At 39.1% G+C, this 13,387-nt stretch overlaps 1 protein-coding gene across 4 annotated transcripts in view; it reads left to right on the forward strand.

Moving 5' to 3' along the window:
• Window positions 1–5,681, forward strand: part of cpne5a (copine Va) — a gene marked incomplete at its 5' end in the record, with an annotated part of 67,614 nt that extends 61,933 nt beyond the window's left edge. For all 4 annotated transcript variants that reach the window (XM_083919472.1, XM_083919469.1, XM_083919470.1 and 1 more), the window contains 4 exons: window positions 1,354–1,456; window positions 4,033–4,090; window positions 4,285–4,358; window positions 5,401–5,681. In XM_083919472.1, the coding sequence (XP_083775598.1) occupies window positions 1,354–1,456; window positions 4,033–4,090; window positions 4,285–4,358; window positions 5,401–5,589 (424 nt within the window). In that variant the 3' untranslated portion in view covers window positions 5,590–5,681. The remainder of the gene's footprint in view (window positions 1–1,353; window positions 1,457–4,032; window positions 4,091–4,284; window positions 4,359–5,400) is intronic.
• Window positions 5,682–13,387: the final 7,706 nt, after the last annotated feature.

Here is a 13,387-nt window from a genome sequence, read left to right on the forward strand (position 1 = left end):
TCAATACTCTCGGCTGAAAGCAATCACAAACAAAAAGTTCCACTTACTACACTTTTCTCTCTTTGCCTAATACAACTTTAATACTATAAATAGATGTTGCAGTGTCTCAGCTTTTCAGAACAAGTAAAATTAGTCATCCGGTGAAGCAATAATGAAAAGATTAAAAAAGACCAGAAAAACACCTAACACTAGACTGTGAGCAGAACATGCAATTCTCTCTGAGTTGTACATGCATCACAGACAGAAAGCTGACTCGTTAATGGATCTATCCGTCTATCTAGTGTCTCTAGTGAGTGTTACATTGTTGTATGACAGATGAGGAAGTCAAAGGTCTCTAACATCTCTTAAACACCAGTCATCACTCGTCTCACTGGTCACGCTCCTTCATTAAACTGCCAGCGCCTCAAAGTCAAATTTTCCAATTTGAAAGTGAGAGTGAGGCCAACCTCTGACCCGCCATTGGCTCTCACGATAATCTGACGTGTTGCTCATCAAAGTATGGTCAATCAAGTGCTAAGCAATCAATAGTTCTCTGAAAGAATAAGACTGCTGCACTTGCATAAACAATTTAATAAATTATTCATTGAGCAGCCAGCGATGAGCGGTTGAAACTAGGCCACACTCACTGTGCTCTCTCTGGTGGGTTTTGAAAGAGTGTCTGGATAGACCTCTGAGACATGAAGAGCGATACAACATATTTCACTTCTTTACATGTCTATATTAAGCTGCAATGCCTTTTTTTTTCTTTCTGGAAAACATGTTTTATTTGTTTTTAATCTCACCGTGGAGGCTCTTCGACTTTCCCTGTGGTTGTTCAGACCTGTCAGAGTTATGTAAATCCATGATCATTCTGTTGGCAGCCGTTTTAAACCTTGTTTTACTTTGACATAGCCTGTGTCGTACTGTCTTAAACCACTCTGAGCCACAGACTGCGTATAAAGGTGGACGGCGCTTCTCTACTTCCTGCCACTGTACAAAAGTGAAGCCAAAATAATCTGAATACAGCCGCTGCCATCCAGTATAACTTGGATTTGCAATAGTCTGCACGGTAGGGATCGGGTGGTTCGAGCCGCAATATCAAAGTCACGTCTAAACCCGCCAGACCAATCGAGAGTCAATCACAGCAGTCAATCATTATGTTCCATCCTGTTTTTATAGCATCAAATAACTTATTAAAACCAAACTTATCAGAAAAATTCAAACTTGAACTAACATCAGTGTTATAAGAACTACCCAAAATGAGAGAAACCGTGTTTGTGAAATTCCCCCAGGGGGCGAGATGTTTTGGCCTTGCTTTCAGCAAGCTGTTTATATTCAGTCAATGCTCTGTGCTGATGATTGTATCTGTTTCAGGTATGCAGCAGCAGTACAGGACGGGTCTCAGTACTTTGTTCTGCTCATCATCACAGATGGCGTCATATCAGACATGGCTCAGACCAAGGAGGCCATAGTGAATGTAAGTGCTGCTCTAACACTACCCGCAGGATGTTCGTCTCTCTCTCTCTCTCTCTCTCTCTCTCTCTCTCTCTCTCTCTCTCTCTCTCTCTCTCTCTCTCTCTCTCTCTCTCTCTCTCTCTCTCTCTCTCTCTCCCTGCATTGACTGCGGGTGCTTTTAGCTTGCTGTGCCACTTCTCTCAGGATTTCTGTTTCTTGTTTATAAGCCAGTAGCACTACATTTCAGGATTTATGGGATGTCTTATGCTCCAGTTGTCACACCCCCTGTGCTCTGGTGCTCTGTTTGTCCAGGATTTTACCTTTTCATTGGAGCCCCCAGGAAGCTGAAGGGCTCAGCAGAGATTCCCTCTCAGGTCGACAGGTTCACTTTAGAGGCAATCGTCTTGCCCAGTGCACCATCTGAGGCACAGCAACACGGTGCTCTGACCCCCAGCAGACTGGGTTTAAAGGGAATTTGCGACTGTTAGTCAAACCATTCGAACAGCCACACCTTCCTTTTAAGATCTTGTCTGCTGCTCTGCACTGCTCGGCCCGAAACCTGCTGTGTCCTGCTGCTGCCTCTCAGTTTGGACCTGGCTACACTTGCCTCTGCCCACAGAGCAAAGGACTGAATGACCTACTTCATTCAACGGCGTTTATCTCTGCACTTTTGGTTTCTTAAATGTGCTCTCTGCTGCTGCTTCATAGATATCTTTAAAGATTGCACATTGCAGATATCTGTTGGTAATGTTACAAGTACTGCCGCTGACCAAACTGTGCTGTCCAAACCAAACCAAGCCAGCACAGCTTAGCCTTCAATGACGAATGTGTCCACACATCTAACAGGACAGCCTCTGGGGCTGTCTTTCATTTGATGTTTTTCCTATAAGCTCCAAATTTCATTTCAGGTTTTTAAATTATAAAATAGGGTCTCTCTCTGACCTGGGAGGCCAAAATATAAATGAATTTGTGCACAGGTATTGGATTATGTCTCTGGGTGTCAGTTTGTTGTCTGGATAGGAGGCTGGCTCGACCAGTAACTTCATAAAACCCATGAATATTTTAAAATTTAGAGACACTTGAAGAACTGCATTTGGCTTAGTTCATTTCTCCACTCTTCACCTGTCTGGCTGACTTTGAACACTTACTTACTAAAAAAAATAACCTGCCACTGCAACTGAATGCACTTATCATTATTTATTGCTCATTTTACCAAATTCCTAATCAAGCCAGCAAGTTTAGATCAGTGTCCTTACAGTGAACTCTGTCTATTCATCTTAAAACCGCTATTACTTTGTTCTGTTGATCTCTTCAGCCCCACAGTCATTACAAACTCTTGTAGTATATCCAAGCTCTGTTCAAACCCAAAGAAATATTTTAGGCACAAGATATATCAGTCTTGATTTTGGGGAAATGTTTATTAAACCATGCATGAAACATGGAAGGCAGCCATTGTGTTTAAATATTTCAGTGAGACTAAACACTTTGTTTTATTATGAGAACAGGTATCTTCTTCCCATCTGTGTATATGTGTTGTGGCTCACTTTAGAGATAGGAGGATCTGTTCAATAAACCAGATTGATGAAGTGAGAGTGAATTTACAGTACAAGCAAAGTAACAAATGATGTAAACTGAATAATTCAGCATGTGATGTCACATTCAAAGGTATATGCATGTGTGGATGTGTGCTGCTGGAAATGGTAAAACAGAACGTATGTATTTAGTGATAGAGCAAGAGGTCATCGCAAGGTATGAGCCCAGTGGAGGAAAGGATAAAATGGGGAAGGAGAATAATGATAGAGAACATGGAGAGGATGGTCCTACTCCTATCTGTGACAGCCCTCTCCACTCTGGAGGGTTTTTCCAGGAAAGCTGACCTACTTTTACCCCTGTAAATGCACTTCTACCACAAGCACACATCATTCATTCATGCCAGAGCTTTCACATTCTCCTCATCAGGACTGTGGTTTAGATTCATACATTAAAGAAGACCATACTACAAAGTGTTTCGGAAGATAAGCCTTATGAAATCTTTATTTAGTTTTTGTTTAGGTTGGTGTTAAATAGGCAGGACGTGGCCTTTGTGTTCTGACGCTAACAGTTTGAAACATTTCTATATGCAAAGGTCATGAATAGGTGATGTTAGCCTGAGTGATTTAAGTGTGTTGCATGATGTTTTATGAATAAAGCATGTTATCTTTACAGTTTTTTCTCATTCACTGTCCAGAACATTGTGTAACCTTGTTTACTTATACTCATTTGGTATTCCACATTGTAAAAGGAAATGTGAAATGTGTAGTAGTTAGCTGAAATATGGTCTTATATGCTGGCTGGCGTAACAGCCTTGGGCCCCATGAGCTGCATAATGTATTTTTTTTCTCTCAGTCCCTGGACAACTCAAACGGTGCATTATAAAGTCAAGAAAATCATGTATCAGTTATGTTGATTTCATTGTATCTTGTCCATTATTGTTTCTGCTCTCTGAAGAATTGTGTGGATTCATTCTGACTTTGCAGAATGCCGAGTGCATTGGGAGAAAAATACAAATAACTGGAAATGTAACCTCAACTGACTGTTTGTCCTTCTTGTTCACAACAGGCAGCTAAACTCCCCATGTCTATCATCATTGTGGGAGTGGGCCAAGCTGAGTTTGATGGTGAGAACAGTACAAAAGCAAAAAAAATGAAACAAATGTGTAAAAACAAACAGTGGAAAACAGTTTGTGGTCTGTTTGCATCAGGGTGATTTACTCTTCATGCTTCTCTCCCGACCATTATAATTATTGTACATCTTCAGTATGACAATATTCCTTATATAGGTAAGATAATCTCTAATACCTTTTCTCTGTAGCCATGGTTGAGCTGGATGGTGATGACATCAGGATTTCCTCACGGGGGAAGTTGGCAGAGAGAGACATTGTTCAGGTGAGGCTTTACTAATGTTTTGTCTCTTTATCAGCTTGTCACGGGATGGACGGGGCTCATTTTCCAAAGGCACAGGGGTCAAAAGTCTTCCGTTAGTGGCCATACATATACATGGTGATGTTGGAGGTATATTTCACCAGCTACTGGCCTGATAGTCTCCAAAAGGGGATATTGATAGTTCAGGTTCTGATAAATTTTCACTTGTACACATTCATGACAGCATCAAAAATAAATAAATACAATAAACACATTACAATTAAATTTACTGAAGACATTCAAACTCCCCAGAGGATGAAACCCCTCCATGAGTTTATCAGATCAGATCCACATTTAACCCAATATGTCAACTTTATACACAAGATATCAGATGGATGGATTTCAAATAGATTTACTGTGCATGGTCTTCATCCTCATGAACCACAGTGCTTTGGTGACCCCTTGTCCTTTACTTGCTTGCTTGAATGACGGTTGTGCGTTAAGAGGCCATGACGTAGTTATGGAGCCTACGCATGTATCCTTATTGCATGTACCTCCTCAAAAACTACTCTTGATGGCGACGACATGCCAGGTGGCTACCTTTAAGAGCTGTGATCTGTCAGCTTGGGCTGCTTGTGTTTTCTCCAACACTTTCTTAATGTGTTCATTAAGAAAATCGTCAAATATGGCAGCTTGCTCAGGACCCCTTGGCATCACTTTTCAATGCTCTTGGTACACCTTGGCATCATTTTTCAACATGCAGGGTGGGGGTAGGTTAAGGCAACAAAACTATTTGGTTAGGTTAGGTATTTTGGTACGTTTATTACGTGACATATGTACATGCCGTTGCCGTATTTGACAAGTAGGAGTGAGAACAGGTAGTTTACTGTGGGACTCTCATGTCAATAGATACAATAGATTTGATGTAGATACTTGATAAATTGTAAAGATAAATTGTTTGGTCCAGTGTTTTCATATTATCACATGTAATGTGGTTACTAGAAGGACTTTAGCCTGTAAGACATACATAATACATTCTTTTCAAGTCTACACATTTTTTTTACAGTTTGTCCCATTCAGAGACTACATGGACCGCACGGGCAACCACGTGCTGAGCATGGCACGGCTGGCTAAAGACGTACTGGCCGAGATCCCTGACCAGCTGATCTCCTACATGAAAAGCAGAGGTATTAAACCTAACACCGTCCCTCCGGCTTACTCGCCCAGCGACCATCCCCAGACCAACCCCGTCTGAGCCCAACACACAGCTCCGCGTTGGGGCTGGGCAGGGTCCTGGTTAAAAACCAGCCTTCACAATTGGCTTTTTCAGAAAATGGAAACACTTTTAAAACCCTTATTTTAATATTAATTTGGTTAAACAAAAAAGATGATGAGACTCCATTTTGTTTTGGAGAAATACGACTGCTTTGGGTGAACCTGCTGATGATCATGGAGTTTTTTTCTCTCTGAGTGTTTGAGGACGAGAACGTTGAGAAGAGCCCGGTGTAGAAGGAGGTTTTAGTTGTTCGCTGTCAAACCTGTCAAAGTGGTGATGTAATGGATAGCGAGTAAACCCGTAGAGAGAGCCTGTTTGAAGGCATAAATATATTAGAATGTGGCCATGTGTATCATGTTTGTGATACCTTTTGGGATCGGTGTGTGTTAAACTAGGAAATCATATGTATACTAATTTATTTATTTGTAGCAGAAATAATTTATTCATTTGAAGGGGTTTTAAAGGGTTGGGATTAAAGTCATATTTTCCCTGTACTTTTCCATCTTATATTTTGTGACCAGTGTAATAAAAATATCCCCATTTCTACTTTGATAAGGACTGTAATATAAAAGCATGTGATAAAATCTATTCAGCAGTTTAAGAATCATTTTCACTGATGGATCATTTTTGACTGCAGTTATGTAGAGGACCTGCTGTGAGCTGTTGCCATACTGATTTCCCTGCACCGTATCTTAAACCTATTTGTAATATTTATATTAACAGAATGCACTGATGACTGTCCAAATAAAAAGCACAAAGGATATAGGGTTAATAAGCTCAAAACCATTTTGAAGGAACCAACAGCTACCGCACTGAAAATAATGTAAAGATGCTACATTGTGTTTTCACACATACATAATTTAAATTGGATGAACAGGAAGAATGTCGTAAAAGGGAATGACTATACTGATATATTAAAATGAAGTTATATCTATCATAGAAAACTATGTTTACAGATGGAATAGATGAATAATTCAAAGCACACACGTTCTTTCCTTGTTTGTATGCAGAGAGGTAAATTATAATTCACGTTGCCACATCTCATTCGTCATCCTGCCGTTTGTGTTTCTTCACATTAAATTTGTGTGGTTACAGTTTACTGTCAGACTCTACAAATACACTTTTGAAAGACTGATGTCAAACTAATACCCACTTTTTCCCTCCTTTTATTGATTGGTTTTGGAGTGATAACTGAACAAAACATGCATTGAGATATTTGGGTGTTGAATGTTTGCTTTAAAAAAGAGAAAAGAAAACAACAACTGATTGCACAAAACCAAAACAGTTACGAGTCCGTATTTCATGATTCATTCAGTGTCTTTTGAATGCATTCAAAATAATAGTGTTCCCAGATGACATTGTTTTACACTAATGCACACCAGCCCATTTCATAACAAAACACTGGGATACCATTTTAATGCCTAAGATACAATTTCACAATTTTGTTTCACAATTTAATTCAAGCCAGAATATTTGTTCTCTGCATTTCTTTTTTTAACGACGTGTACACATTTTTAAAGAATGATACAGCCATTGTGGTCCAGTTGTGTACATCCTATCTATTTATAGTGGCCATTATTTCCATTATTATCTGTCAGTCACTCAATATCTCGATCCAAATGTGCCTATTATATGGAAACATATCCAAATTCAGTTACCCAGGTGTTACTCTGCCAGCAGCAGCAGGTCTCATGTTTAAGATGTACACACAGAAAATGTTGGTGACAATAAAACTGTTGCAAGATTAGAACTATTACAGACTATTACACGGTGTCTCAACCAGTGTCCTGTACTTTTTATACTTACAGCTCTTCACTAATGATGTTTGGAATAATGAGAGTTAATGGTGTCACTGAGCCTTGTTGTAAAATATTCAAAGTCAAGACTTGTTTACAACTCAACTGTGGCTGTTAACGTTGCCTCAAGGAAAAAACTGATCATTCATGGGTTTCATTAAGAAGTGAGTTTAATCCGTTGGGTTTAATCCGTTGGGTTTGCGCATTATTCGGTATTATTTAGTACTTCATTGAATGACACTGGAGAACTAACGTTTACAAAGGATAGTTGTGTTGTTCTCTGAGAATGTGAAGCTTCGATCTCTCACTGTTGTTGTGATATTTTGTTTTGTGTTGAGAGCAAACATGTTTTTATCGTAATTCATGTTGTTTTACGATCGTTGTTAGCCACATAATGTTCTCTGACTCCCATTGCTTTAGTGCTCTCAGTGAGGAGATACGGTGTGATGATACTGCAGAAACTCAGAGAGGCAGGGAATTTTTTTCTGTCACAGACCCAGATCCACATTTGGCCCTTTTTTAAATAAAAAAAACCCTCTTTATTTGTTTATTTTAATTTTTCATTAGTGATGACATTCATCTCTCAGAACACCAAGCAGCTTTTAATCTGCTGCCAAATTCACTTGTTCATCAACAATGAAATGAGGACGTTAAGTTTAGTTGCATAACACACATAAATACCAGAATACCTCTACAGAAAGCCATTCAAGCAACAAGGAAATCTGACTATACATTTCTTATTAAATATATTTAAAGAAGTATTATGATTTACTGACTTAATATCTGATATATTTACGTTGCAAGTAAGCTCTTTAAATTCATCTACTACTATACAACTAACTGCATTCTCAATTATGTTTCGAGGGAAAGATTTTCCCTTCCTGATTACTGACGCTGTTTTAAACACCTTATTAACATTGCAGATTGCTACAAAACTGCTTGGTTGTTTTAGTAAAAGATGGTGGTTTGGGTTACATGCCAAAATATAAAAAGAACACCTGAGATTAAAAACACTGACGTTTCATACAGAACACGAACTGCAGTCTCCTGGATGAAAGTTTTTTTTTTTGTAGTTTGTAAAAAACAAACGCAATCCTGGAGAGAAACTTTTCTTTTACACACGTAAATTGAGAGTGCAGTTTAGTTGTATGGGAATGTAATTTTTAGGAGACCAGACTTTTTCTTTCCCACAATTTCCTTTTAAAAACAATCGCAAGTCAATCATTACTCACAGAAACTTAATAAGGAAAAGTACACCATTTGACAGGCATGTTAAGTCCGCATCAGCATGCAGCTCATAGGCTGTGAGTGTGACTGCAAATGTCTGAGAAGAGATTAAATGAAAATGTGGAGTTGAGGCTGTATGTTGTGCTAAACAAGATGGCTTTTCTGGCCATTGTACTAAGATTATAACAAGCTATACTCTATATTTCTCCTCTGTGAGATATCCTCAGCTAACTGCTATCCTCAGTAGCAAACACAAAATCTATAAATATGAAATGAACACTTATGCAATTGTGAAGCATCAAGTTATGAAATATATTTTTCAGTCTAAAAGATGTCTTTCCAACAATACAATTAATTATTTTCTCTCAGTGGAAACTGCTTTGAATATCTCTTCATAATGAATTTTCTTTGAGGCTGAACTCTAATTATGTACATAAGCCCCCAATAAAGAATATTCAGTGCCAAAATGTGTTCAGTTGTCGAACTTGGCCTCTTTGGACAATGTGCATGTTTGTGCCAAAATGGCAGGAGGTTTGGTAGTCTACCTTCATTTCACCTGATTAGTGAATCTGCCATGGACTTTGTTTGTTACTAGGGATGTTATTTAGAGATAACAGCCACTTTTAGCATGTTGCATCTCTGGTTTCTTTCCATTCTGTTCCTATGAGACACATACTGTATGAGTTCTTCTTGCCACTACTCCTGTTTTATCCCAGGTTGTTTACATACCTCTCTTGGTCTTTGACTTGCATGCTGAATAATTTCCAAACCAGGTGTTGGACATGATACTGTCGTCATACTGTGGTTTGTGAAATGCTTTGTAATGGATTGCCTTAACTTAAGATTAATAAAATATTGACAACTTTGGCAGAATGCAGGATGGTTTTTTGTGTGTGTTTGGTCATTATGAGATGAAGCAAGTTAGGAGGAACAGTAAATTTGAACACATAACTTTTAACTTTAAAAGCCTGCTACACAGATTTAGCATTGCACTTCTGTAACAATGTTGAAGAAAGGTGTGACAAAATATTAAAATGCAGTAGAAGCAGAGATATTGTGTTTTTTATTCCATGCATTTGTCTGTAGCCATGAGCCGCTAGCATCAAGCAGAGATGAGGAGCGTGCTACAAAGGTCTGGTAAGATCACTTCATTCCAACGCTGCAACATTTATTTTTTTATTTTTCAACTTGTAGTCTTCAATACCAACAATTTATCAGACTTCATGTGGCTCCCTCCGGAGCCACGACTTTTTTTTTTTATCACATATGCAGTACTGGTACTCCCCAAGACACAATAGTGGGTTTTATGGGGGCCCCACACACTGCCCTGTAAAGGAGCCATTGGGGTCATACTTTCTTTCCAAAAAAAATGGTTTAATATCATTGGGCTCTATATCTGCTGTTTCCTGTCGCCTATACCTCTATATTCTGGTGTCCACGGTCTTGTTGATGATGAGTCTGTGATGTCACTCATAGGTTTCTAAAAAGCCACTGTGAAGCTCAATGTGGGTGGCTCCCGCCGTCGCCATCTTTGCAGTACCTGTCTCTCAACTAATCCAAAAGTGGGCGAAGAGGTAGAACGTGGATGGAGCTGAGGCAGGCAGAATGAAGCCTACAGTCTTCTGTGACGGCACCCACCTGTCAATCAAAGAGCTAAGCCCTTTATTTTTGCAGAACTTTAAGCCTCAATATGATTAGAATTGGTGAGTTATTTAAAAATCCACACCCTGTACTGATGTTAATAACGGTAAAAATACTTTTTTTGCACCAGGCTGGAACATGAGGGTTGACTCCGTTTTGGAGCCAGCCTCAAGTGGCCATTCTAGGAAAATGCGATTTTTGTCACTTCTGTGTTGGCCTCATTTTTCAGACATGGAGGTTGCCTCTTGGTTTGCCAGTATGAACCAGAAGGACGTAAATCTAAAAGTGGGAATTCTCTTGTTAGCCTATTTTTTTTTTTGTTGTTGCAATAAACAGACTTTGATGTGTAAAATTCCCCTTTAAGCTCAGCTGTCTACATTTTCTTTTTTCATATATTCAGCTGTCAGAGTGGGATCAACCATTAGAAAAGCTGCATTCATAACATTTTTCTTGCAGCTGAGAGACTGGAGTCTAACCAGTGATGAGCACTGTCCTTTCGCAGAATGCGTTTCCCTTAGAAATGTGTTTTTCTCACCCTAATGAGATGCACTGCTGACGAATCAACCAGTCCACCTGGGGAGAGGGAGACAGCAGCTGGAGCCATAAATTACCAGCCTAAGACAGAGCCAACACCTCCCCTGCCCACCCACTTACTGCCTGAACAATAACCACTGACTGGCATCAGGAAGAAAATCAACAGCTAATGACATAGAATTATACCCTACTTATATGTAACATTTCACATGTATAATGTGCAAAAATCATTCCCAAGAGAGTTCTGTTAAGAACTAATTACACCAATTACTCTGGAGTTCTGGCAGGCAACGTTTTATAAGCCAAATGAGAACAGTCTCGTTTTGGTGCTAAGCTAGCCCAGCTTCAGTCTTTTAATCTGACTCTCAGCAAGAAAGTGAGTAAGCACAGTTTCTTTAAATTTTCAAATTGACTGTTATTAACTCATGTTTTTTTAATCACCCATGTGAACACATCATCTCAAATGTGAGCTAGCACTGCATTAATGAATGACTGTCTGGGCACTTGACATTGCAGTAAAGTTTGAAATGATTTCTTTGTATGCTTCTTTTTAAACATTTGGGCTGCATCAAGGACAGAAATCAGCTAAAGGAAATAATCTTATAATAATTTGCTGCAGTTTGCAACTTTTTTAACATACCCGTAAGTGTGCATTTGTGAATGAAAGAGATCTGCAGTCAGTGTGGTTACCAAGTGGACTCAGTACCTGTTTTTATTCTGTTAAACAGAGGGGCGAGGGAGGTGTGCAGAGGATATTCCCACTCTCATCAGAAATCTGGGTGGACTGCGGTTTCAGTATTGACCTGGAAACCAACCAGAACCAGATCTCTTCATGGTATGTCACAGCACACTGCCCAATTCAAACAGCCTGCAGGTTCTCCAGAAGCAAGGTGTGGGCTGTTTCATGACGCTGGGTGGAACAACATACACCAATTTGTAGAGCTCAGGTATTTCTCTTCAGATTTTGAGTTATATTGCGAAGGTTTCTACTCATCAGCTCCCATTAACTGTATTGTACAACTCTCTGTTGTAACATTTCTGCTCTGCTATTCAAAATGAACTCTATACTGACCTCAGGGCTCCAATACTGGTGTCGCACAGCAGCACAAATGCACTCCACCGCAACGATTAACCAGCCGCCGTTGAATTGGCTATAAATCATCATTAGGCTACCGGTGAAGACTGATATTAGATGTATGAGTGAGTTTGCTGTGCACTGTAATGGAACCAGGGTGGGCGGTAGGTGGTTTCCCATTACCACCCTCTGCCGATGAATGAATGAATCATCAGTCTCTGAAAACAAACATGCCAAATGTCAGCTACCTGTTAATTTTAAAACCAAAGGAAATAGTGGAGATATTTGAAATCACATTTATGAATATGACATCATCTGCCTTTAAGGGATGAAATTTGACTCAAATCCAATGGAAGTGAGTCCCTACAGACGGCTGACTTCTCAGTGGGGAGTCTGACAAGTTGCATGTCATTACGTTCTGGCAGGCTGAGCATTATTCACTGTTTGTTTGCTGCATGCTGGAACAGCCTGTTCCTCATAAAAATGCAATCCCATTACGGACAAAAACAACACGGAATTTGAAAATGATATTTTGGGGATTTTATGCGATGCTACACAGCACAAAACAGGAGAATACTGAGAAGGTAGAAAAACACAGTCTTAATGTCAATGCATGTTTTTAATTGCTGACTAGTCTGTGCTAGAAACTATTTGCAGGTGAAATAAACTGCTGATTAATCAATTAGGAGAGCAACTTTAAAATTAATCTGCAATAACTGTGATAATTGATAACTGTTTAAGTCATATCTTAAGCTAAATGTAGTGGTTAGTAGACCAATTACACAAAGAAAATAATTAGATTTATAATTAGAATAACTGCTAATTGCTGCCTTAAATAGCCATAGACACATATATATATACGCCCTCATTAACCAATGTTTTAAAATAATTTAGCAGGTTAAACTCATGGAGACGCTGTTCCTTTCCCTTTCATAGTCGATAATCATTGCTTGTTTGTCAACAGCATGACCAGGGTAGTAATGCCGTCTTGAATTGTAATATTTTTACTAAAAGGCTTTCAACATAGTTTACCATATTAAACTTCACTCCAGCTACTTACTCTGTCCTTTTCTCATCTTCAACCCCTCCCTGTGAGCCAAGACACTGGTCCAATATTAATTTTGCAGCCACTAAATAGGTTACATTTGCCTATACCTAACCAAACCTTAACCATATTTACATCATACAGTCATATCATAAAATGGAAGTATTCATTGTTTTTAGAGATATTTTTTATGCCTGTATTAGAGAGTGATAGACATTCAGGAGATTCAATTCAGTTTTATTTACAGTGCCAATTCATAACAAAAGTTATCTCAGGACACTTTACAGAATAGGTAAAGACCACACTCTATGACTTATTTATGATTTACAAAGACCCAACAATTCCCCCTTTGAGTATTGAGATAGGGGAGACACGCAGCAAAGGGCCACAGGTTGGATTCAAACCTGGTTTGCTGCCAAGGACTCAGTCTATATGGGACGAACACTTTACCAGTCGAGC

The sequence above is a fragment of the Echiichthys vipera genome (assembly GCF_963691815.1).
Source record: "Echiichthys vipera genome assembly, chromosome: 9".
NCBI lineage: Eukaryota > Metazoa > Chordata > Actinopteri > Perciformes > Trachinidae > Echiichthys > Echiichthys vipera.